This window comes from Tursiops truncatus, chromosome 1 (assembly GCF_011762595.2).
Source record: "Tursiops truncatus isolate mTurTru1 chromosome 1, mTurTru1.mat.Y, whole genome shotgun sequence".
In the NCBI taxonomy this organism is placed as follows: Eukaryota; Metazoa; Chordata; class Mammalia; order Artiodactyla; family Delphinidae; genus Tursiops; species Tursiops truncatus.
The window spans coordinates 89,262,463-89,290,216 of record NC_047034.1 but is presented as its reverse complement, the minus strand read 5'-3'; the positions used below and the strand labels follow the sequence as shown (position 1 = coordinate 89,290,216).

At 38.1% G+C, this 27,754-nt stretch overlaps 1 protein-coding gene across 7 annotated transcripts in view; it reads right to left on the bottom strand.

Annotated features, from left to right (window-relative positions):
* The window catches only part of VAV3 (vav guanine nucleotide exchange factor 3), a 400,412-nt gene that overhangs the window by 312,363 nt on the left and 60,295 nt on the right, over positions 1-27,754 (bottom strand). For 6 of the 7 annotated variants that reach the window (XM_073810192.1, XM_073810193.1, XM_073810194.1 and 3 more), the window contains exon 2: positions 3,655-3,771. The exons of the other annotated variant lie outside the window; for it this stretch is intronic. In XM_073810192.1, the coding sequence (XP_073666293.1) occupies positions 3,655-3,771 (117 nt within the window). The remainder of the gene's footprint in view (positions 1-3,654; positions 3,772-27,754) is intronic. 7 annotated transcript variants of the gene reach the window in all.

Here is a 27,754-nt window from a genome sequence, read left to right as displayed (position 1 = left end):
ACAGAAAGTGTTCAGAACTATTCTAATTTTTGTTGCCATATGAGTTTGAATTAAAATCAATACCCTATTTTCAGTGGGTAAAGAGCTCAATACTAGAAATTAAAGTTAACACTGAAAGGCAAAATTATCATAAGCCCTTTTAGAGCACCCAAGATGTGTGCTCTTCATTATCTCATTAGTGAAAAGGAAAATTATCATTCATTCGTGTTAACACACGCAGTATCCTAAATATAACTCATGCAGTATCCTAAATCTTTCCTCTCTTTCTAAAGTATAATTAGATTCCAAGTGACAGATCACTTGTGCTTTTTAATTTCATATGTTCCTTTGGTGTTTCTCCTGTGAGTTCATCCTTTTCCCTGAGCAAGCATCCACACAGGAGTGAGGTCCAAAACGTAGGCAGCGGACAAGAAAAGCAGAGGGCTGGGAAGTCAGAAGCCCTGAGCGCCAGATCCTGCTCCGTCCCCAAGCAAGGAGAACTTGAAGTCACCACTTAACCTCCCCACCTCCCAGTTTCCTCATCTGAAAACTGGGAACACTTGCTTCCTTCCTTCACAAGACTATTATGAGAATCAAATGAGGTCAGTGATCTGAAACACTCTCCAAGCTTCAAAATGCTAAAAAAAAATTAGATACTGTTATTGCAATTAATATATTCCTAGGTGAAATGGTACCAAGTATACATGGATTCTAGATTTACTATTTGTATGAATTAAGACAGACAGGGAGCAGACAGAGATATTTTTCATTTTAAATTAATTGAAAAAATTTAATTACACCTCAAGGAACAGAGAGAAACAAACTAACCTGTCTACATCCTGCTAAAATTGATATTCACAATCCCAGAAATTACTTAGTCTCTAAATTAGCAACCTACTCATTTTTTTTAACTTAAAAATGTTAAACTGGGGCTTCCCTGGTGGCGCAGTGGTTGAGAGTCCGCCTGCCGATGCAGGGGACACGGGTTCGTGCCCCGGTCCGGGAAGATCCCACATGCCGCGGAGCGGCTGGGCCCATGAGCCATGGCCGCTGAGCTCACGGGTCCGGAGCCTGTGCTCCGCAACGGGAGAGGCCACAACAGTGAGAGGCCCGCGTACCGCAAAAAAAAAAAAAAAAAAAAAAAGTTAAACTGCATGAATTGTCCAAGATCCATCACTTACGATCTAGGATTTGTAAATGGGGACAATACTAGAACCTACATGGTAGGACTGATAAAAGAATTGAGTCAATACTTGCAAAGCACTTAGGCCCATGCTGGTCCAGGGTACTGGCTACGGGAATGTTTGCTCTGTTGTGCAGCAGTGGAGAACCAGTCAAATCTGGGGTCAAACCACTGCTCCAATCTCTACTAGATATGTGGATTTCAGACACAGGTTTGCTTATCTGTACAAGGAGGAAAATAATACTGGTACGTACACCTTGTAGGGTTGTTATAAGGATTAAAAAATATATTTGAAGATTGAAAAGATATCTGCTACATCAAAAGGGTTCAATAAGTGGTGGCATTGGTGGTTTGGCTTAGAGATTATGCTTAGTAGCAATAATACTGGTAAATTATGGAACAGCCCCTTAAATTCTTTAATTTTCAGTTGTTCATTTAGGTCAAATACAGTTCAGAAGAGATAGCTGCACCAATCTTGGCAGTAGCAAAAATGTATGTAATTTTAAAGTGATAAATATAGGATCAAGTTCTATCCGCAATTCCAGGTTTAATTCTGTTTCAGACCTACCACTGCCAAAATATTTTAAGAAGCCAGAACTATGATTACCCATGAGAAGCATACGGTTAATTCCTTTATATTCAACTTTCTATAACCTCAACTCTCCTACAAAGCTTCCACTGCAGGAAGCTAGCATGCAATGTTATTCCACTAAAACAAAGCCATGCATTCCTAAACAATTTTTATGACTTCACAGTCTTAACACCATTTTGTGCGAATTCGAACAAAAAAAAAAATGAAGAACTTTTTGAAAAGCTTTAAAAAGTCAAGACTTTTCATTTTTTCATTTCCCCAAAAGAGATGGAGGAAATAAAGGAAAATCAAAGAAGATTTTTTTTAAAAACTAGGAGGAAAGGTCAAAGAACAGCAAAAGATATCTTTATAAGCTATTAAGGCATTTTTCTGGGCCAACAGCTTAGAGGACTGTCCACTTCACCTGGGATTCTCTCTGATTGCTCTTTGTCTTCATGGCTTCACTTCATGGCCATAGACAAATGTGCCACCACTTCTTTACAAGGAGGCTTGGTTTTCAGTTCCTTGTAACTATCACCATATGTTATCCTCCATCACTTTTTTGGACCTCAAGACAACTAAATCACAGCTGGTCAGAGAAAGAGGAATCCTAAAAACCATATCTTTATACCCATTTCCTTTTGTACAGACTTCTAAGCGGGAAGGTGGTCTGATGATGCAGAAGACTGCTGAAGTCCAGATCACGAAGTGACCAAGAGCGAACCCACGCCTTCTTTCTCCCTGGGTAGGTTGGCTTCCCCATACTTGCTGCATGTCAGCATCAAATTTTTTACATTTCTGTTTCAAGTTTGTGTTATCTATTCCCATTGCCAAGCAAACTAATCCATGGTTTGCTTTTTATTTTATAATAAAAATATTACACTTAGAGGGGTGGGATAGGGTGGGTGGGAGGGAGGCTCAAGAGGGAGGGGATATGGGGATATACGTATGCATATGGCTGATTTACTTTGTTATATAACAGAAACTAACACAGCATTGTGAAGCAATTATACTCCAATAAAGATGTATAATAAAAAATATTACATCTTAAAAATCAAATGAAGTGTCACTCTCAAACAGCCTTTTGATGAGATACTAGCCCCTGAATTATCAGAGTAAGAGCAAACTTCTCAAGATCTTTTAGGTTTTTCCCTGCTTATTTTCATAATGCAATTATGACATCAGGGGTTACCTAACTGCCTGACTCTTTTATGGCTTCTCAGACACAAGAAGTTTAACTTTATGCCCAATCACTTCAAAACAAATGAATGTAACTTTTAAAAGCTTGATTTCTATCCTTTTACTTTTGATTCTTTTGAAAGGAAGTCACCTATTATACACGAGTGCCTGGTGTACATATAAGTAATAAGAGCAAACATTAAAACCAATTTACATGTGACAAATATCATTGAAATCTAACAATCTAACATATATCTGCTGAAATCCAAGCAATAGGAGTTACTCAACAATCTCAAACATTTCAGCGATTTCATGTGTTCTGCAAGTCACCTACCCAAATGCCAAAACAGGCAACAGAACATTCTCAACTTCCAAAAATTAGAGGCCTTTCAGGTTTGGAGAAGACTGGAGGGAAAGAATACTGGTCCTCAGTCATGACAGCCCAACGAACTATCTAAAAGATGGGAAATAGTAGTCCTGCCCTCCGAGATAACCAACAGGAAAAGTTACCTCTGGATAAAAAAACTCCCCTTATACTGCTTTAATTTAAAAAAATAATAATTCCAATCTCATTTGGACAGTTGTTGCTATTATTTTTTTGGCTAAGCCACCTACATGTAAAATTTAACTACATAATGCAGATACCACTTCAGTCACATGTCCTACTTCAAGATAAGAAACAACAGTTATTTGATAAAATGTTCTTGAGTTTAAAAATACATAAAAAATAAAATGTAATTACCTTTCCAAAGTCACGGACATCAAACAAGTCAAACGCCTCAAAGAGTTCACTCTTTCTCATTCCAAACGTCTCGCAACAGGCCGTGAGGAATGTCCTTATGTTCTTCAAACAGAGAAACTGAGGAATGGGAAACAGCTATTAGTATATAGCGAATCATTCTGAATGCTACCTATCCTCTGTCACGCCCAGAATGCTGGGGAAATGCCAACGAAGAATCCATCCACTTTTCAGGTTGTTTTCAATTACTCCTTCATCAGTACTTAAATGATTACCCACTCTCTCCCAGGCACCAGTGACACAGCTGTGAACAAGCAGACGGAAGTCTGCCCTCAGGATACTTACATCCTAATAAAAGGAGACAGACAAGAACAAACTCAGCAACAAAAACAAAAAAGTAAATATTTTTATTTTCATATGGTGATAAGTGCAATAGAGAAAAATAAAGCCAGGAGGAGGGATCAGGAGTGCTGGGTGAGGTGTGGGGAGCTTCAGCAAGATGGTTAGAGAAGGTGTCAGTGAGAAGGGGACAGATAAGCAGAAGAGATTTCAAGGTGGTAAAGAACCAACCATGCAGAATTACAGGACAGAGTATTCAGACTAAAGCAGCAACCCATGCCAAGGACCTGAGGCAGAAGTTTCTGAGGTTACGTCTGAGGAAGGGGCCAATGTGGGTAGAGCAGAGTGGATGACAAGGAGCAAGGCAGGAAGTGAGCTGGAAAGGCAATGAGGTCAGATGATGAATGACCCTGTTGGACAGGCTTTTACTCTAAATGAGATGGGAAGTCATTGGAGGCCTTGGGAGAGAGTCTGATATTTTAAAAGTTTTGTTTTTCTTTCTTTAAAAAAAATTTTATTGAGGTATAGTTGATTTAAAAACTATACGTCAATAAAGTTTCAGGTGTACAACATAGTGATTCAAAATTTTTATAGATTATACTCCATTTAAAGTTAAAAAAATACTGGCTGTATTCTGTGTGCTATACAAGATATCCTTGCAGCTTATTTTTTTTCTAATAATACTTAACTCTGTATTAAAAATACTACTATTTCAACAAATGATCAACATAAAACATTTAAATGAAATTAGTTTTAGTACTAAATCTTTGAAATCTAGTATACATTTTACACTTAACAGCATATCTCAATTCAGACTAGCCCCATTTCAAGTGTTCCATAGCCATACGTGGCTAGTTGCTGTCATACTGGACAGCACAGTCCTAGAGTTTCAAGTGCAGGTTTGTAAACAGGTCCCTCTCACATATACAAAATATGCACAGACATAGCAAGTTCAAACTTTTAGCTGAGCTTTTAAGGCCCTCTATAACGTGCCCCACCATTGCAGTCAGGCTGTTCTCCTTGTTGGTGCTCGTTAGTCCGTGTTCATTCCTGCCTCTATGCTTGAACTTTGTCGTTCCTCTAGCCAATAAGCCTCTCTCTTTTCCGTTTTCTATTCTAACTCCCAGCCCAGCTACAGTTCCATCTCCTTCTGGACTGCAACAGTTCCTACTGCTCTTTCTTCAGAGCTTCTTTTTTGTTGTTGTTGTTGTTGTTTTGTTTTATTTTTTGAATATAGATCAAAAGGGGCTGGAGCAAGACTAGAGACAGTAATACCAGACAGGAAGCTATTACAATAATCTGGGTGAGAGACAGCCATGGGAAGTCCAGGTGTTCAATTTTGACTCTTAAATTTGAGATGCCTATTAGTCATCCAGTGGGACACAGGGCAGCAGACAGCTGGATATACAAGTCTGGAGTTCAGGACACAGGTGTGTACTCCAGACTTAAATCTGAGAGTCTTTAGAGTATAGAAAACATTTTTAACCATGATGTTATCTGAGATGACTTTGGGAGAAAGAAGAGGGGAGGAGGGGACCTGGGGCCAGGTCATCTTAGATCAGGAAAAAAGGAGGAGCCCACAAAGGGGCAGAGAAAGAGGAACCAGTAAGGAAGGAGAACAACCAGGTGAACATGTTTTTCCTGAAGCCAAGTAAAGAAGGTGTTTCTAGGAAGAAGGGGTGATAAGCTGTGTCAGCTGCTGCTGCTACTCAAATAAGATTTTGACCAGGTGCTGTCCTGGGAATCTGGCTGTGTGAAGGTTATGGGTGCACCTTGACAAAAGCAGGTTCCATGTGGAGGGTGGGGGTGGGGAAAGGCTAAGCAGAGCAGCTTCAAGAGACAATGGGAAGAGAGAAAGTAAAGATAGAATATAGATTCTTAGGAGTTTTGCTGCAAAAGGGAACAGAGGATTGAGGAGGTAGTCAGAGAGAAAGAGGTCAAGGAAGGGCTTTTTAACAATGGAAGCTGTTACAACATGTTTCTATTGTGACAGGAATAACTTGATAGAGGGGAAAGATGGTCACGCAAGGGAGAGGGACAGCCGCCCAAAGGAAGTCCTTGAGTGGGCAAAGGAGAAGAGTCTGATGCTCAAGCAGAGAAACTGACCTTGAAGAACATGCTCAGCTCATCGATACTAACAGGGACAAGGGGGAAGGCAGACGCTATCACAACTTAGACAACCAACAGAATTTACTTTCAGTATCTAAAATGCAGATCCACCTATGCATAGTACACACATATCCTGAAAGTGAATTTTGGAAATAGTAGTTGCAATGGCACACGTAAAAATAAAATTATTAACCTCCAATAAGTGAGAGATCTATTAGCTAATTATTGCATCTTTGCCTTTTTTTTTTTTTAAAGCACTGTCAATATTTTATTTTGTTGTTCTGTTTTCCATCTTGGTTTGTTTTTTAATTTGCAGAAAGCACATTTTACTTCTTCCACTTTGGAAAAATTCAGATTTTTCATGGCCTTAACGCAGACATAGTTTTACCCTTTACAGGAATCCTTCTTGAGGCTTAAGTATTTCAGGAGGGGTTAAAACCACAGGGGAAGCATCATAAACCCTTTGAAGTACAAAGGCAGCAGCCAAACTGCACATACAGTTACTGCTTTCATTTTAAAAAATTCATAAGAGACCTTTACAACACGGAACCACTCTACATGTAGCTCTTTCACATAGAATTGCTTATTTACAGATTAAAAGCCTTGCATTCTGCCAAGATAGACAATAATTACTCTCTTGGGGATTATGCAACATCTCTCTTGCAATATTTTTTACATAATTAAGTGCCCAACTCATAGCTCACCAAGGAACAAAGCATAATTGCACATGCTACCCTCTGAAGATTTCACACTAAACTCAAATTTTCCCCTGTATAGGAAAAACTACAGTAGACCTCCATTCAAGTGCTTTGATCATTAATTCAAAAAAGTATCATTACTGAAAGTAAAAAAAAAGAAAGAAATGTTGTCATTACTGTATGCATACAAGAGATGATTTAAAAACAGAACTTTCCTTCACTTCTGGAACCAATCTTAACCTTATTCGCCCCTTAACTAATTCAATTCTATTTAATTCCACAAATATTTACTGGATTTGAAGAACATCACTGGTATGCTCTCGCATTTCCAGGCAATCATCAAGTTTGGTCACCCCTTTATTTATGTATTTTTTCAGTCAACAGGTTTTGAATGCCTACAATGTTCCAGACACTGGAAATGCTAAAAATGAGTAAGACAAGCTTCTCTATTAATCACAGTTGAAAATTTTCATAGCTTTCCCAAAATTGGCTAATAACACTAGGATCACACTTCCCTTAATGGCTCTGTGCTAGTACAGGAACAGAGTTGAGGGATGGAGGGAGTGGGCCCTAATGCCATCACAGAAGCCCTGGACAGAGCTGGACCTGTCAACCTGTCTGCCCACCTACCATCAGACTTTTGCTTTGTTTTCCTTACGTTGAACTTTCTCTTTTTCCAGTTTATTTTCTAAAATTTCAAACCAAAAGAAAAGTAGAAAGAATAGTACAATGAACACTCCATTTACACAACAACTGTAACATACTGCCATATGGGTTTCTGTGTGCCAACCATATCTCTATATATTTATAAAACTTCATATATGAAAGTAAGTTCAGACACCATAGCACTTCACTCCTAAATAACTCAACATGCATCTCCTAGGAATGAGGATATTTTCCTAAATACCTACAACACCATTACCACCCCGAGAAGATAAACAACAATTCCATATTATTTCATATCCATTCCATGTCCAAATTTCATCAGTTGCCTACCCCATGTCTTTTTTACACTATCCCACCCATCCACACCCAATCTAGGGATCAATTCCGTTTTACCCATTATATTTGGTTGCTTAATTTTGCAGTATCTTTTAATCTAAAAACACTGCTGCCTTTTTTTTTTTTTAATGACACTGTCTTTTGGAAGAGTCCAGACCTAGGTATCTTATAGAATGTCCCGCATTTGGCATTTGTCAGATTATTTCCTCATGGTGTCATTAAACTTATTTCCCCATCACTTATATTTCCTATGAACCAAAGCTAGGTCAAGATACAAGTTAAACAATTTTGGAAAAAATATTTTATACTGTGAACTTCATAGTCCATCATATCAGAAGATACAAAATTTAGGGTAACCCATTATTATTGATGCTAGGCTTGATTACTTGGTTAAGATGGTTATTGTCACATCTCTTTATTGTAAAGGTACATGTTCCCCTTTACATTAATAAAGTCTGGGGGTGATAATTTGTTACCATGTGGCTGTCCTATTTCCCAATAATTTTTCACCATAGACTTAGCATCCACTGATAACCCTTGCTTTGATTATTCCATTTGGGACTGCAAAATTCTATCATTCCTTCCACATTTATTAGCTGGTATTCTCACCTAAAGACAAGCTTCCCCTGCCCTCCACCCTCCTTTTTTAATCTTTGTTTGTGTAATAATTAATTGCCATCATTATTCTTTTTGATGTTCATATTGTCCCAAATTTGGCCACTGGGGGTCTCTTCTGCGACCTTTTGATGACTCCATTAGTCTTTGTTTTCTTACATCAAGCTGTCCCAGGCCACGTCATATTTTCTCTGCCCAAGTTCTGTAATCAGCCATTTCTCCAAACAGTTCCATTTCAATTTATATGGTAAATAGTAGTATTTAGAAAACAAAGGCTGAGTATCAGACTACTCGCAAATGACATGAGACAATTATATTAAATGAACCAGTAACTCCACCCTTTGCTTAAGCAATCTATCACTTGCAACAGAAAGAGTTAATGTAAACAAGAATGGCCTAATTGATCTTCAAAATACCTCTCCAAATCCTATCATCTTCTTTATGGAATACCTAATAAGCAAACTCTTATCTCACTTTGTTAAGAAAGAGAAAACTTGAATTCACTGAAGAATGGTGAACAGAGAGTTTCTTTCCGCCTAGGGATGTTGTTGGTGTTTTGACAAGCTGATAGTCCTTTGTAGCATCCACAGTAGCTTAAAACCTTCGGTATTCAGACCCGATGCACAAAGACAGATATACCTCATTATTTCAGTTCATAACCATACCTTACGTTTGACCAAAAATTATATAACTTTGCTAAATCACCTAGTTGATTTATAAGAGAGAACTTTAGGATTTTTTAGAATTTAGGATTAGGATTTTAAAAACCAGAATTAAATAACTCTAGGATTTTTTAAATATTAAATATATCCACACATGATAGTTACCAAAATCAAGGACACACAAAAGGTCGAAATAGCATTTTCTCTCTTAACAAATATTAATGAGTTGCCTTTTGTGTATCCAGGATACACAAAAGGTCTAAATAGCATTTTCTCTCTTAACATATTAATGAGTTGCCTTTTATGAAGTTTCATAAAACGTCATAAAACATCGCCCCCCTCAATTGGGTACTTATTTATTTATTTATTTATTTAATGCTGTCAACCAGTGCTTGGCAGTAAGTTGTTTTTCCTTTTTTAAATTTTTATTTATTTATTTATTTATTTATTATTTTTATTTATTTATTTTTTGGCTGCATTAGGTCTTCATTACTGCACGCAGGCTTTCTTTAGCTGCGTTAAGCGGGGGCTACTCTTCATTGTGGTGCGCGAGCTTCCCATTGTGGTGGCTTCTCTTGTTATGAAGCACAAGCTCTAGGCACGTGGGCTTCAGTACTTACGGCATGTGGGCTCAGTAATTGTGGCTCGTGGGTTCTAGAGCACAAGCTCAGCAGTTGTGGCGCACGGGCTTAGTTGCTCCAAGGCATGTGGGATCTTCCCGGACCAGGGATAGAACCTGTGTCCCCTGCATTGGCGGGCAGATTCTTAACCACTGCGCCACCAGGGAAGCCTGGTTAATTGAATGAAACTGCCAAGAACTGGGTATTCTTAAAAAAAAAAAAAAATATGACCCAAACTCTGCCCTCAAAAGAGATATTGTAGTCCAGCAAAGCGTACAGACAAGTGAACACGGAGTTACATAACAACATGGCAAATGCTATGAAGATGGCATTCAAAGGTCCCTCGGGAGTCCTGGAGTATCAGAGACAGCCTTCTGGAGTAAGTGATCAAGGATGACTCCCACTCACTGCAGGGTGAGTGGGAGTCAGCCACAAAAAGAGGGAGAGTGGTTGATGTTCAGGGAGCAGAAGGGAAAGTGCCAGACTTGGGGTGTGAGGGTGTCCAGGTAAACGGCACAGGATGGCACGAGGGTGAGACAAGACAGAGAATGGACTGGGGGGGGGGCGGGGGAAGGGGTTCAGAATGGACACAACCCTCTGGGGGGCAGTGAGAGCAGGACTGGACAGGGGAGCTGGGACTTACTGAGCAAGCCCAAGGGATGTGGGCTTTATCCTAGAAGAAACATTGAGGTTTTTAAATAGGAGAGTTGGAATTCTCAGTTTTGCATTGTATGACTACTGTAGTCATTTTTGAGTGTTTGCTATGTACCAAGCTCTATGCTAAATGTTTATGTCTTTTCATCCTCACAACACCTCAATCAGGAAAGTTTTATTTTTTTTCTTTCGTATATACAGAGGCTTAGACATTTACCCAACTTTACATAACTGCATATGCCAAAGTAATGGAGTCATAATTCAAGTCCAGACATTCTGGCTACAGAGCCTATATCCTTATGGACTCTGTTATACTAGCTCCATTTTGAAGTGTGCAGAATTAACCGCTTTTCTTTTCTCTTTATTAAGGAGATTATTTGGAGTAGATAAGACAAGAATAGGATGCTGTCATATTCACTTAAGGAAAAAAATCATGGTGATTTGGACTAGGAGGGTAGAAGGAGAAAGGGAAAGAACTCTATAAGGTAATATGGAAAGGAAATACCTGGTAACTGATTGAATATGGGTGGGGTGAAGGGAGTGAGGGAGAAAAGAAGAATTAAGAAGCATACCCAGAGCTCTGTCCTGAACACTGCAAGGACACTGGGGGTGTTCCCTGAAAATGGTAACTTAGCAAGTTAGGGAACAGGGTATGTGGAAAGGGGCCACAAATTGAGTCAATTAATTCTTGTCTTTATCTGAAAAGGCCTGGTAAGGAGACACTCCACAGCCTCTGTCTCAGGTATATCCAGTAACAATAACACATTCTAATATAGCCCACAGTCTTCAGCCACCATGCTCACCCTCTCTGCTCCTTCAGAAATTCATCAACAGCTTGCTTATCTATTACGGGTTGAAAAGCACTCAATAAAGACGCAGAAAACCTTCAAAGAAGAAAGCTTAACACGTTCAAGGTCTGAGACACCCTGAAAATTATACATCAGGCCAGAGCTCTCTAGATTAGAAAATGTTTCATAACCAAATAGCTATCACAACAGAAGAAGCTAATTGGCTTTTCATGGCCCTGCCTCTTAATCTTAGCACTTCAATGCTAGTGATACTGATGTTACAGAAAGGAAACATTTAAAGGTCAGGCTGCTAAAGTTCACTATAAAATGCTTAAAAACTCTCTTTTCCCTCTACTCCTTTTATAAAGTATATGGTTTCCTTTCCCTCTATGTGTGTAGAAACCATTTTGACTTTTCTCAACAATATGAATGCAAACAGGATCGCTTCCCTTTTTTATTTGAAAGAATAAACATGTACTTCTCTAAAATTGTTGGCAATAATGGTCTAAAGTTAACTGAGGCTACGTAACAGGAAAAACCTCCACAGCTTAGGAAATGAGTTATTTCCATCTCAGCTGAGAAATGGTATCTTGTGGGAAGGTCGACAATTTCTAATACAGCTTCACAACCCTGCAGACGTGCTGACTTACTATAATTTTTATAGGAACCACCAACAGCCAGGCTGTCAGATAAAGAAGTCTTCAGGGTCTCATTTCGTGGTGGGCCACTCATCTCATTTGAAGGAAAGTCTCTGAATTTGAGATTTTGGCATAATTCAAATTATGAGTGGCCATTAACAGGCTGATTGACAGTTTTGAAGGCACAGAAGAGACCACGATGAAGCTCATCAACAAATATTAAGGTACAAGGAGAGCTTTCCTTCTTAGCTGAGCCTCTGTGTAGACTTACTCAAGCCTCTGCCTAGTACCCCTGTCAGATTCTAACTCCTCCTAACTGCTCACCTTTTGTAGAACTAGCAGGCAGGAAGGCATGGAAGGGAAATATTAAGAAATCAAGTTTCTCCCCTTACTGGGGTTTTCTACCTCTATCCCTTTTGCCATATCTTCCCCTCTCCCTCTACATCTGTCTTTTAAAATTAGGTCAGCTAAATCTTACATCTTTTGGAAATTTTTTTTTAAAAAGAAAGAAAAGAAGAATAATTTTTATTTGTATGAGGACCTCATTTGTCTCTTTCGCTTGTGAGTTAGTAGGTCCCCATAGAAGAGGCATCATCACCATTGTTCTATGAAGAAATCATATCTACAGATGCCTTCTGAATAATTATAAAATAATTATGCTGAACTCAGCATCAATTCAGGACTGCACAATATCTTGAGTTTTCATCTTGGTCCTATTATTACAAATACAAGAAGAGCTTAAAGGACACTCAGGAAGAAGACCAGAAATGGAGAAGGACCTTTTCTTAGCTCCAATTTTGCACTCAAGTCCCTAAACTAAAACTGCCATATTTTCAGTAAACTAAAAGCCAATATTTCCACTTTGATTATTGTCCAGGCTGCAATTAATTTTTAGAGGATAAAATTTTTTTAATCAAAAATATAATAATTTAATAACGTAAATTTACAGGGTTTTTTTTTTGGATTCTCACAAAAATTCTTTATGATAGAGTAGATACAATTTTTATTTTATGCACAAAGAAATCATTACTTAAAGAAGTGAATTGACTATTCCAATATATAAACAGCACGTGTCAGCATACAGACTTTTTTTTGAATTTTATTTTATTTTTTTATACAGCAGTTTCTTATTAGTTATCCATTTTATACACATCAGTGTATACATGTCAATCCCAATATCCCAATTCATCACACCACCACCTCCACCCCCCCCCCCCCCCCGCCGCTTTCCCCCCTGGTGTCCATACATTTGTTCCCTACATCTGTGTCTCAACTTCTGCCTTTCAAACTGGTTCATCTGTACCATTTTTCTAAGTTCCACATATATGTGATAATATACTATACTTGTTTTTCTCCTTCTGGCTTACTTCACTCTGTATGACAGTCTCTAGATCCATCCACATCTCAACAAATGACTCAATTTCGTTCCTTCTTATGGCTGAGTAATATTCCATTGTATATATGTACCACATCTTCTTTATCCATTCATCTGTTGATGGGCATTTAGGTTGCTTCCATAACCTGGCTATTGTAAATAGTGCTGCAATGAACATTACGGTACATGACTCTTTTGAATTATGGTTTTCCATAATTCCCAGGGTTATATACCCAGTAGTGGGATTGCTGGGTCATATGGTAATTCTATTTTTAGTTTTTTAAGGAACCTCCATACTGTTCTCCATAGTGGTTGTATCAATTTACATTCCCACCAACAGTGCAAGAGGGTTCCCTTTTCTCCACACCCTCTCCAGCATTTGCTGTTTGTAGATTTTCCGATGATTCCCATTCTAACTGGTGTGATGTCTTTATTGTAGTTCTGATTTGCATTTCTCTAATAATTAGTGATGTTGAGCAGCTTTTCGTGTGCTTCTTGGCCATCTGTATGTCTTCTTTGGAGAAATGTCTATTTAGGTCTTCTGCCCATTTTTGGACTGGGTTGTTTGCTTTTTTAATATTGAGCTGCATGAGCTGTTTATATATTTTGGAGATTAATCCTTTGTCCACTGATTCGTTTGCAAATATTTTCTCCCATTCTGAGGGTTGTCTTTTTGTCTTGTTTATGGTTTCCTTTGCTGTGCAAAAGCTTTTAAGTTTCATTAGGTCCCATTTGTTTATTTTTGTTTTTATTTCCATTACTCTAGGAGGTGGATGCAAAAATATCTTGCTGTGATTTATGCCAAAGAGTGTTCTTCCTATGTTTTCCTCTAAGAGTTTTATAGTGTCTGGTCTTACATTTAGGTCTCTAATCCATTTTGAGTTTATTTTTGTGTATGGTGCTAGGGAGTGTTCTAATTTCATTCTTTTACATGTAGCTCTCCAGTTTTCCCAGCACCAGTTATTGAAGAGACTGTCTTTTCTCCACTATATATCCTTGCCTCCTTTGTCATAGATTAGTTGACCATAGGTGCGTGGGTTTATCTCTGGGCTTTCTATCTTGTTCCATTGATCTATGTTTCTGTTTTTGTGCCAGTACCATATTGTCTTGATTACTGTAGCTTTGTAGTATAATATGAAGTCAGGGAGTCTGATTCCTCCAGCTCTGCTTTTTTCCCTCAAGACTGCTTTGGCTATTCAGGGTCTTTTGTGTCTCCATACAAATTTTAAGATTTTTTTGTTCTGGCTCTGTAAAAACTGCCATTGGTAATTTGATAGGGATTGCATTGAATCTGTAGATTGCTTTGGGTAGTATGGTCATTTTCACAATATTGATTCTTCCAATCCAAGAACATGGTATATCTCTCCATGTGTTGGTATCAGCCTCAATTTCCATCATCAGTGTCTTATAGTTTTCTGCATACAGGTCTTTTGTCTCCCTAGGTAGGTTTATTCCTAGGTATTTTATTCTTTTTGTTGCAATGGTAAATGGGAGTGTTTCCTTAATTTCTCTTTCTGATTTTTCATCATTAGTATATAGGAATGCAAGAGATTTCTGTGCATTAATTTTGTATCCTGCTACTTTACCAAATTCATTGATTAGCTCTAGTAGTTTTCTGGTGGCATCTTTAGGATTCTCTATGTATAGTATCATGTCATCTGCAAACAGTGACAGTTTTACTTCTTCTTTTCGAATCTGTATTCCTTTTATTTCTTTTTCTTCTCTGATTGCCATGGCTTGGACTTCCAAAACTATGTTGAATAATAGTGGTGAGAGTGGACATCCTTGTCTTGTTCCTGATCTTAGAGGAAATGCTTTCAGTTTTTCACCGTTCAGAATGATGTTTGCTGTGGGTTTGTCGTATATGGCCTTTATTATGTTGAGGTAGGTTCCCTCTATGCCCACTTTCTGGAGAGTTTTTACCATAAATGGGTGTTGAATTTTGTCAAAAGCTTTTTCTGCATCTATTGAGATGATCATATGGTATTTCTTCTTCAATTTGTTAATATGGTGTATCACATTGATTGATTTGCATATACTGAAGAATCCCTGCATCCCAGGGATAAATCCCACTTGATCATGGTTCATGATCCTTTAATGTGTTGTTGGATTGTTTGCTAGTATTTTGTTGAGGATTTTTGCATCTATATTCATCAGTGATATTGGTCTGTAATTTTCTTTTTTTGTAGTATCTTTGTCTGGTTTTGGTAGCAGGGTGATGGTGGCCTCATAGAATTAGTTTGGGAGTGTTCCTTCCTCTGCAATTTTCTGGAAGAGTTTGAGAAGGATGGGTGTTAGCTCTTCTCTAAATGTTTGATAGAATTCACCTGTGAAGCCATCTGGTCCTGGACTTTTGTTTGCTGGAAGATTTTTAATCACAGTTTCAATTTCAGTGCTTGTGACTGGTCTGTTCATATTTTCTATTTCTTCCTGGTTCAGTCTTAGAAGGTTATAACTTTCTAAGAATTTGTCCATTTCTTCCAGGTGGTCCATTTTATTGGCATAGAGTTGCTTGTAGTAGTCTCTTAGGATGCTTTGTATTTCTGCGGTGTCTGTTGTAACTTCTCCTTTTTCACTTTTAATTTTACTGATTTGAGTCCTCTCCCTCTTTTCCTTGATAAGTCTGGTTAATTGTTTATCAATTTCCTTTATCTTCTCAAAGAACCAGCTTTAAGTTTTATTGATCTTTGCTACTGTTTTGTTTCTATTTCATTTATTTCTGCTCTGATCTTTATGATTTCTTTCCTTCTGCTAACTGGGTTTTGTTTCTTCTTCTTTCCCTAGTTCCTTTAGGTGTAAGTTTAGATTGTTTATTTGAAATTTTTCTTGTTTCTTGAGGTAGGCTTGTATAGCTATAAACTTCCCTCTTAGAACTGCCTTTGCTGCATCCCATAGGTTTTGGGTCGTCGTGTTTTCATTGTCATTTGTCTCTAGGTATTTTTTGATTTCCTCTTTGATTTCTTCAGTGATCTCTTGGTTATTTAGTAACGTATTGTTTAGCCTCCATGTGTTTGTGTTTTTTACATTTTTTTCCGTGTAATTCATTTCTAGTCTCATAGCGTTGTGGTCAGAAAAGATGCTTGATATGATTTCAATTTTCTTAAATTTACTGAGGCTTGATTTCTGACCCAAGATGTGATCTATCCTGAAGAATGTTCTGTGAGCACTTGAGAAGAAAGTGTCATCTGCTGTTTTTGGACGGAATGTCCTATAAATATCAATTAAATCTATCTGGTCTACTGTGTCGTTTAAAGCTTGTGTTTCCTTATTAATTTTCTGTTTGGATGATCTCTCCATTGGTGTAAGCGAGGTGTTAAAGTCCCCCACTATTACTGTGTTACAGTCAATTTCCTCTTTTATAGCTGTTAGCAGTTGCCTTATGTATTGGGGTGCTCCTGTGTTGGGTGCGTATATATTTATAATTGTTATCTCTTCTTTTTGGTTTGATCCCCTTGATCATTATGTAGTGTCCTTCCTTGTCTCTTGTAACATTCTTTATTTTAAACTCTATTTTATCTGATATGAGTATTGCTACTCCAGTTTTCTTTTGATTTCCATTTGCATGGAATATCTTTTTCCATCCCCTCACTTTCAGTCTGTATGTGTCCCTAGGTCTGAAGTGGGTCTCTTGTAGACAGCATATATATGGGTCTTGTTTTTGTATCCATTCAGCAAGCCTGTGTCTTTTGGTTGGAGCATTTAATCCATTCACATTTAAGGTAATTATCGATATGTATGTTCCTATGACGATTTTCTTAATTGTTCTGGGTTTGTTTTTGTAGGTCCTTTTCTTCTCTTGTGTTTCCCACTTAGAGAAGTTCCTTTAGCATTTGTTGTAGAGCTGGTTTGGTGCTGAATTCTCTTAGCTGTTGCTTGTCTGTAAACCTTTTGATTTCTCCTTTGAATCTGAATGAGATCCTTGCTGGGTAATCTTGGTTGTAGATTCTTCCCTTTCATCACTTTAAGTATATCATGCCACTCCCTTCTGGCTTGTAGAGTTTCTGCTGAGAAATCAGCTGTTAACCTTATGGGGGTTCCCTTGTATGTTATTTGTCATTTTTCCCTTGCTGCTTTCAATAATTTTTCTTTGTCTTTAATTTTTGCCAATTTGATTACTATGTGTCTTGGTTTGTTTCTCCTTGGGTTTATCCTGTATGGGACTCTCTGTGCTTCCTGGACTTGGGTGGCTATTTCCTTTCCCATGTTAAGGAAGTTTTCGACTATAATCTCTTCAAATATTTTCTCAGGTCCTTTCTCTCTCTCTTCTCCTTCTGGGACCCCTATAGTGTGAATGTTGTTGCGTTTAATGTTGTCCCAGAGGTCTCTTAGGCTGTCTTCATTGCTTTTCATTCTTTTTTCTTTATTCTGTTCTGCAGCAGTGAATTCCACAATTCTGTCTTCCAGGTCACTTATCCGTTCTTCTGCCTCAGTTATTCTGCTATTGATTCCGTCTAGTGTAGTTTTCATTTCAGTTTTTGTATTGTTCATCTCTGTTTGTTTGTTCTTTAATTCATCTAGGTCTTTGTTAAACATTTCTTGCATCTTCTCCATCTTTGCCTCCATTCTTTTTCCGAGGTCCTGGATCATCTTCACTATCATTATTCTGAATTCTTTTTCTGGAAGGTTGCCTATCTCCACTTCATTTAGTTGTTTTTCTGGGGTTTTATCTTGTTCCTTCATCTGGTGCATAGCCCTCTGCCTTTTCATCTTGTCTATCTTCCTGTGAATGTCAGTTGTTTTTTTTTTTTTTCATTTTCTCCAATGATGAGGCACTTTTATGGATTATATGTAAATACTGAAATGATTAAGCTCATATGTGTAGTGCTAAGTTGTAAAAACACGTGCATCCTACATACCCTGTAGCACCTGGTTCACACCTGTGATAATAAGTATCTTGACTATATCTGTTTGCCCAACTATTGCTACATGAAATAAACATTTTTGAGATCAGAGACTACATTTATTTCACCTATGTATCCCCACAGCTTTTATAACAGAAACATTTTTTAATAAATTGATGCATGAATGATGATGCAGTTTATCTGCATAAAAGAATAAATAATCATCATTCCTTGGTAGCCAGCAAACTCATATTGAAATTTTACATTAAACTGTCACCATATCCTCTTACTTACATGTTAATATATCAATATATCTTCATTATTAAATTACCTCAAAGTGATGTTCATAATTATAAATAAAATAAACACTTTAAATTATTAAGCAGTTTTGTTCATAAGCATCATCTGGGTGGCCAGCCCAGATGATGGTGTATAATTCAGTGGTGGCCTGCTAACTGATTTTCAAACAGCATCTTTAATCCTCTTTATGTGTTTCTAGTCTTTGCACTAGAAAACTGAATGGCTGGGAAGTACAGAGGTCAAAATTAGCCTATTTTACTGTGTTCATTAACCTGCTAATGAAAGCAATACCTGCTATGGCCTTTAATAAGAAAAAGTAACACTCAACCACATTGTTACCTGGAACACAGCTAGTCTAAAGCACATTAAAAATGGCCCAATCCACATTCCAGAGAAGCCTGGCTTACAAGGTTCCCTATTGTGGGTACAGAAAAACAGGTATTTCTTTCTGCAGGGGCCACTAAGTGACAGTAGAACGCAATAGCTAAACGTCAGAATTTTGATATTGGTAGGAGTAGTCACAGCAATAGTACCAGTGACAGCAATACCAGTAGAATGGAAGTCGTGGTTGTGGTAGGAGTGGCAGTGATGGTGGAATCAGCTGCACAGCCAAGGAAGCCACTCCCTGTGAAGCAGGGAGTGAGAGCCACCATGACTGGGTTACCCCAGAAGGCAGGCAGCTGAGGTGGGTCCTCACTAGAAACAACACTCAAAATGAGGAAAAGTCCTATGGTACACAAATTTGTGCTGCTTTTGGAGATGAGCCTTGGAAATCCATTAATCCAGAGAATGGGAATAAAGTTTAGTGTGAGTCTGATCTAAAAGAAAAAAAGAGGTGTATGCAAACAGAAACAAGGAGGTCTGACTGCAAACACCTCACCTCATGCATCACCCCGTACAGACAGCCACCTGGGGAGGCAGCCACAGAACTCCCCACATTTCACCCAAGAACAACTGAGGAGTCCCCACCTCCCTACTCTCTGTGCCTGGACCCATTGCTGCCTGCACACCACCCCGTGCTCCCCAGCACGGCCAGAGCAGGACTGAGTAGCGGGAGACACCAAAGGGAAGGAAAGAGTGGAGGGGCAAATGAGCCTGTGTCTCTCCCTCCTCATTCCCTCTACCCTTGATTCCATGGACTGGGTCCTATCATAATTGCCACTTACGGATGAGGTGACTGAGGCACGGAGAGTAAAATAATTGGCTCTAGGGTACATGGTCAGTAAGTCAGAGAGGAAGTTTCACAGCCATGTTGCTGGCTCCAAAGACCACACCTCTAACAACTATGACAGTCTGTCTCCTACGTAGCAGACTCTGCCCCAAGCCAGGGAGCTGGCAGCCACAAATCCTACCCTCCAAGGGAGGACAGTCCCGTGAAAGAGAGAAACAAATGCACAGAAAGCGCACTGCAATCCCAGTGTAGTAAGTCCAGAGGCAAGCACTGGGTTAGTGAGAGCACAAGGGAATTGCTCCATCCAGTGAAGGAGGCAGGTTGAGATTCATTCCTCCAAGGAAGTGGCTGAACTGAGTGTCAGAGGATGAACAAAAGGTCATGAGAAACCATATGGTGAGAAGCAAAGGCCTGGCCTTTTGGAGGAAATGCAGAAACTCACATGGCCTCCACAGTGAGTGCAGGCAAGAGAGCACAAGAGATGAATGAGGCTGGAAAAGTCGGCCAACACCAGATCCCAACTGGAACTCAGAACTCATCTCTCCAAAAGCACAAGGCAGTGTTTCACAATAATGCCTATGACTCTACAAACAGTGAGTGTAAACATGTATGCCCCAGGTGTGGCACTAAGCACATCTGTGAAGAATCTCAGTTAATATACAACAACCCTATGAGGAAGACACTATTATTCCATTCTATCCATAAGGCATTAAGAAAAAGTAAATAACCCAAGGTCCTGGTAGCTGAGAAGTAACAGAACCAGATCCAAGCCCTGCCAGGATTCTTTCCTGCCAAGCTGTGTCGTCTCCATGGAGCATGGGTGTGGGGAAGCTCTACAGCAGGATTAGGACCTGACTACAGGTGCCTATGACTTAAACAGACTTGGGGTCTGCCCTAAGGAAAGCCTAGGAAGACATCACTCCACAGGAAAATATTACAGCCACTTCAACTATTGGACTTCCTTTATTCTCCTTTGCCCCCAAAGATTTAAGAAATCTAAGAGGACTGAGCTAAGATGGGTTCTGTACAGTGGATGATTTCCAAAAATGCTTTTGTCTTCCTATGAATCTCATTCACCTAGGTTTATATAGACTTGTACTTTCTACCTTCAATTCTGCCCATGCTGGAAACTCTGTCACACTGTTCCCCGCAGTTCACTCCCCCTAACACACATCCCAGAGATCATACTTTTATATTTGCCACTGCACTGCACCAGGATTCAGTATAAACTAAAATTTTTAAAAAACAAAAAACAAACCCAAACTTGGGGAAAACTTTAAAAGAAGAGGATTTTTTTAAAAAATACAACAAAAACATACACCTGAAAACATTACACTAACAAATGTTCTACCAGTTACATTTTTTCAAAAGCAAGAAAATAAGTTCAATTTGCCTTCGTTAAATACAAGCTATTAAGTTAAACTAGAAACAGACAGCATATTTGTTAGTGATTTTTTTTTTTAAATATCTTGGCCGTGACCAGAGATTGAACTCAAGCCATGGCAGTGAAAGTGCTGAATCCCAACCACTAGGCCACCAGGGAACTCCTCTGTTAGTTCTTTTTCATGAGTCTAAGAAAACTCTTCTTGGAGGTGTGCCCACAATGCAAGGCTCTGGACCAAATCCACACCTTGGTCAATGTCAGAGCAGCGGCCTGGGGCCCCACCCTTCACTACGGAGGCTCCTTAAGCCCAGCCAGTGAGCAGCAATCACCGTGACTGCCAAGCAGCATATTTCAGGAAAGCTCTGGGAAGCCGGTTTCTAATTGGATCACTTTGATCATCGACTGAATTTAGTACAGTTGACCCTTGAACAACACGGGTTGGAACCATGCGGGTCCACTTACACAGGGATTTTTTTCAATAGTAAATACTACAATACCATACAATCCGTAGTTGGTTGAATCCAAGGATGTGGAGGAACCTCAGATACAGAGGAACCCTGCGATACAGAGGAGGTTTCCATATGGGAGGACCCTCGGATAAGGAGAGCCGACTAGAAGTTATACGTGGATTTTGACTGCGGGTAGGGTCAGCACCCCAACCCCTAAACTGTTCAAGGGCCAACTGAACTTTTTTTTGGCTATAGTGACCTACCAAGTGAATGTTGTTAAAACAGCAATATCAAGTACACTCTTATCAATAAATTTAGTTTGAGAAAACCTAACTTCTAACATTCTGTCCTTCTACCGCCACAATAAATGCCTCCCAAATCCTCATATTGGAATATCCAAATTACATCTCTCATACTGCCTTTCACAAAGAAGATTTTTTTAAATACTTTACCAGCCTCATGTCTTCATTTTCAGTCCAAAACCCTTGCTGTTCACATAAAGCCAGGGCCACAAGATGCCCCAATGCACACACCACCCACTCAGATACTTGGGTGTATCAGACACTTGGCTTTCTGATGTCTCCTGACCCCACTCTTTTTGACCTCCTTACCAAAATGACATACATTTATATTTTTCCAGCACACCTTTAATTTTTTCAGTTCATTTTCTGCTTTGTCATTTCTTTGTGTTACAATGAAGTGGGCAAGTCACATTGTTAAATTTGAAATAATTATTAATTTTATAAAATACCAGATTATCTGGGCTCTAGCCAGTCTGTTAACCTCAAAATTTTGGGAGGCTTTTTTTGTAAAATATCCTTAGGAGTACACTTAACAAGAATACTGTGTTAATTCCTGTATATAAAGTATATATAATAAAATGATTGATGGCTGCTTTATAACTTCAGCAACATTATTATACCTACTGGCATAATGAAGTAATACGGAGAACATTGTTATTAACCATATACTGTCGTATCAACTTTGTTGAAAGAAGTCATCTGTGGTGCGACTAAAAATGAAGTGTGACACACTTCCCCAAGTAATTTCAACTTCAGAAAACAGAGGCAGTTTAGAGAAAAGACTTTTCTCTAAATGTTTAAACTGCCATTCAGATCTGCAGCATGTTTAGCTCTAGACTAAGCAACCTACTCCCCTTCTTCCCTCACTCCAAAGGAGAACATCACTTTCTTTTTTCTTAGTGCCTTTCAGTAGGCTTCTTCTGCACACTGAACAACTTTGAACAAATCTGAATAACTGAATAACTTTGGAACAAAATTATTCTCATATAGATCACTGGGGTTTGTTTGTATTTTTTTTGCCAAATTACATTCTATTTTCTGCCCACATTTCTAACCTCTCTAATTGTTATTCTATCTGCATATTAGAATAACAATTAGAATAGAATTATTCTATCCCACACCCCCTCCCAATTTAGCATCATCCCCAAATTTTATGCAAACTGTATGTATCACTTCTGATTTTATTACTTGACAGAGAGACGTCTTTATGATTTATGCTTCAGGTTTTAGCTCTGCCCACGATTTCACAATATATTTTATTAAAATAAAATTGTAGTTTTTTTCTGAGTTAAATAAGGGTACGTAGAATTTGCACTAAAATCACGGTATTATCAAGAACTGAACTACAGGTCAGATTTTTATCTGACTTATAAACGTTATCTGTATGCTTACACACACACATGCACACACATGAATTTTTTTTTTCCAGTAAATACTACTACTTCTATATAATACTTCCTTCTGGAAGTATTAACCAAGTAGAATACTTAACCAAGAAGAAATACATCCTAATTAAGTACAGAAAACGCTCCTTGGTCTTTCCTTTTTCCCACCTTTTTCTTAGCTTCCCAGTAAACTTTTCATCTCTAAATCCAGGAGATTTGTACTCTGTTTAGAAAACCTGTTAATCAAACAATCGCTAATACTTCTCACCACACCTCTCCTGAGCTCAATATCAAATTAACAGTGTTTTATTTCCAGGGGCAATAGAAAAATCTAAAAGAAAAAAATAAATGGATGTATTAACCCAAGTTGTTAATTTCCACAGCCGGATACCTTTAGTCTTCCTTTTTTGAGTCAAATCTCCCACTGAACTTCTGCAAACTCAAATCTGCCCGCAACTTAGCCTTTTTCCTACCCAAGAATTAAAAATACTTTCAGGTCATACAATTTGAACAGACTGTACTACATCACTCTAGAACTGTCTTCTCTCTAAATAGATGTTCATTGGTTGTTTCTTCAGCAGTAGTTACCCACTGTCACCCTAATCTTATAAGGCAGTTGTGGACCGGGTTTTTGTTTTTGTTTTAATTTTATTTTTTATCTAACACCAATTGAAATGCTATTGCATGATTTTTGAATAGTCATCTGTAAATATAGTTCCCTCTGCCTCAAATGGCATTTCCATAGGAGGACCACTGTCCTGATTTACCAAGCCCTATTGTTCTGCTACAATTATTGATAATATTCCTATCATTTAAAAAAAGTTGTTTGTACAATAAATTACATCACCATTCCTCTTCTTCCTCTTCCTAGAACATCCCTCACCCTTCACAACACAGCATTCATGTGTTAAGGCTTCCCTGGCAACTCCAGGGAGAGCTGGTCATTCTCTCTTCTTGTTACATCACTTTCATCATATATCTTTCATAAAGTGTACCATATTGTATAGTAACAAGATTTGATTTTTTATTCATTATTATATGTCCCAAACACAGACTAACACAGTGCAAGTGTTGTATATGTATACACACACATACACACATATACAGGAATACACACATTCATTCATACACACGCACACAATATACACACACAATAGACACTGGATACAAAAGGGAATAAGAACTAGGAACAAAGTACCTGGATGTAAGTCCTGGCTCTGCCATCAAGAATTATGTGGTTGTAAGGAAGTCATTTAGTGTAATGATTAAGAAAGGGTTCAGAGGTCAGAAAGTCCTGCACTCAAATGACTCATCCACTGGCCAAGTGAACTTCGGAAGCTTACTTGACTTCTCTAAGCTCCTGAGTTTAAATTGTAGACAAATTCTGTCTTCCTCATAGGACTGTACTTATTTTAGTGAAATTATGCATGTTAAGCATAATTTTAGTAAGTATTCCTAAATATAGCTTATTGCTTTTTATAATAAAGTGATATGCCAATAAAATAAAATACATTCCTAATTTTATATGATTAATATGTCATTATGGAATACCATTGTTAGCAGAATTATCATTATTAGGTAATCACTTAACCCATATGAGTCTTGGTTTCTCCATTTATAAAATAGGGATAATCATACTTCCCTACAGGTCTGTTGTATTAGGTGAGATAATCTATGAGAAATCTAAGTTCATTAATTCATTTCATTCATTAAGCACTGACTGAGTGCCTAAGCGTGAGGCATCATTAAAGACAGGCTGATGCCAAAGACACAAGGCTGATACAAGGATATATGCCAAAGACAGAAGAGAAGATAGACAAGCCCCTTCTCCCAGGGAGTTCACAGTCCAAGGATTACCACTTAACCTTAAGGAGTTGTAGAAATGTAAGCATCATTACTATTCTCTTCACTTTCCTATAAACTTCCTTTCTCTGATGTTCCTGGTTCTCTCTCTCTCTTTCTCGCTCTCTCCCTCCCCCCATGTCTCTCTCTCTCTTTTTTTTTCAATTTCTTCAACCAACTTCTCTTACTATCTGAATTTAGGCAATATTTAAAATGTTACTTAATTTGTGCAAAAAAAAAAAAAAGGACAAAAAGTGAGTTATGAAATCAGTAGGGGACAGACTACTATCTATCTATATATATATATATAAAGACTGCAATAAACGCACTGAATTAATACACATTCATTAAAAATGATAAGGATCCCATGAAATTCTTTTGTGAATGAATATTTTTTCCTTGGATTTCTTCAAATCAAGTATTAGGCTTGGTCATTTCATACTCAGGCTCTTGAGCTTAAAGAAGGCAAAGATACTCTTTTCTTGGTCTAGTTTTTCCCCATTCCTATACCTATTTTATTTTTCCAGATTTATTAAGATATAACTGATGTAACTTTGTGTAAGTCTAACATGTACAACATGGCAATTTGATACACTTACATATTGCAAAATGATTACTACCACCATAAAGTTAGCTAACACTTCCATCATGTCACATAATTACCATTTCTTTTTTTGTCCTATACCCATTTTAAGAGTCAGCATTAGTATTCCAAGATTAGCTTTACTTGTCTCTTTCCCAGGTGCCTGCCTGCATGTCATTTAGGACTAGGCTAAGTGCTATGTGGGCTCTAGTCCATGGCTAATAAAAAGGATCTTCCAGATGATTCTGGATGGAAACAAGAATAGTTCAACCAAAACCAGGAAGTGCAAAAATTTTTTAATGTATTTATAGTAAAAAAAAAAAACTTGGTCAAGTTGCTAAAAGCTCAAGTGTCACCCTACAAATAATACTCATGTGTCAGATGTTCGTACTGTCGGTTATCCTGTCACTGAACATTTTCATTTTTAGCACTGTAATTTTCTTTTAGAACATATTCTGTAAGACTCTATTTAAAAATTCAAAATAATTTTTCTATTAATATTTTGCTAGACTAAATGCTTCTTTTTAAAGTTTGATTTTTATATGTCTAGAAAAACACTTTTCCCATGAGTAGTCATCTCCAACTTTATAATAAAAATCACAAGGTAAAAGAGTGTTTGCTTAAATGTAATCTATTTTTGCAGAACCCATGTGTTCTTCTGAGAAAGGTTATCTGGAACCTCTTTTTAAAAGATCAAATGCCAAATATGGCATTCTTCTTATTCACCATATCCAACATTTTTCCTAACTGGTGTCTATATGCATTAATATTCCCCCACAAGATCATAAAACGACAAAGTTCCCACATGACATAAATGTCAAGGCGTGTCATCTGCTATTGTAAAAATCATGCAGGAATCAGAATAATATTAGTAGAACTAACGTTTATACAGGTCTTACACTTCATGCCAGGCACTATTCTAAGCATCAGTGTGTGCACACCCACACATACACACTCCTCCAATCCTCCCATTAATTCTTGAGTTAACTATCCCCATTTTACAGATGAAGAAACAGAGGCAAAGAAACGTTAAACTCTTGTCCGAGGTCACACAGTCAATAAGTAAAGGGAGCAAGGGTTTAAACTGAGGCAGCATGCCTTCAAAACTACTACTCTAACCACGACATTATTCTAACGGCACAGGAAAGAAAACTTTAGGTGCTTGCCCAGTTTACTGACTTCTGTATACTCTTAAAAGACTGATAATAATAAAAAGAGTAACCTTATTTACATTCTATTGAATAGTAATCTCATTGATTGTGTGTCCTATTTGCTCAAAAATCAGTTATGTATAGACTTTTGCATACTTCTGCACAACTGTTAAATTTTATATCTAGTAAACATGAATCACACAGAAATATAAGAACTATTCTTATTGTGCATATGAGGCTCACAGGAATTTACCCATGAAGTGATTCAGCAGAGGAGTGCTGCTGCATAGAGAGGTGTGTAGTAAAGAACACTGGAAGTGTCATGCATTTGCTCCAGCGGGGATCCATTCTCACCTGGGACTCCATATAGGAAGTGACTCTCCCTGTCAGAGCAGGGGCCTCACACTCCCTCCTCCCCCTTGGCCACAGCACATGCAGGACTCTGATTCCACCAGGACAGCACAGACACATAATGTTCAGGTCAGGAAGCCAGAGAACTGCAGAACCACAGAGCCATTTCTATAAACTATTAGGAGGCAAACTGCATTTGGCACAAGATACCAGATATAAATCAAGTGCTAAAAAGAAATCAATTGAGAAAGCTCTCTCTCCACTTAGAGACTTAGACTTCACTTGAACATGTCCTTAAACTGGCCTTTGGAAAAAGACAAGCATGCAGAGTGCCCCCAACCCTGTCTCCACTCAAGAACTATGTGCCTCATCCAATATCATCAGAATCACCACTGCCTTTACTCATCAAATTAACTGCATAGCAGCCAATATTACCAATTTGATGTCTTAAATGCTGTGTATATTCTATTTAGTGTACTGCTTTTATTGTTCAATGTTAGTCAATGGAAAAAAAAAACTTACATAAAACTTTAAGGTATTTACTCACAAATTTGCTCCCATTTACTTTTTATTTACTATAAAGTCCTTTAGTTCCTCAAGTATAAAATCTCCTACCACAAAGAAACTTATGAACCCAAGCCTAATATACTAGAATGGGGGGGGTGATATTGGGGGCATGTGCTTCTATATGGTGTTTGTAATCTTACCTTTAAAACAGCTGGTATTCAGTTATTAGTCAGGGATACAATCTCTAAAAAATTATGTTTATGAGAATATCAGATTCTATTTATAACCCCTTTCCAGACCTATAACCCACTGTTTTTTATTATGTATTAGAGAGGGA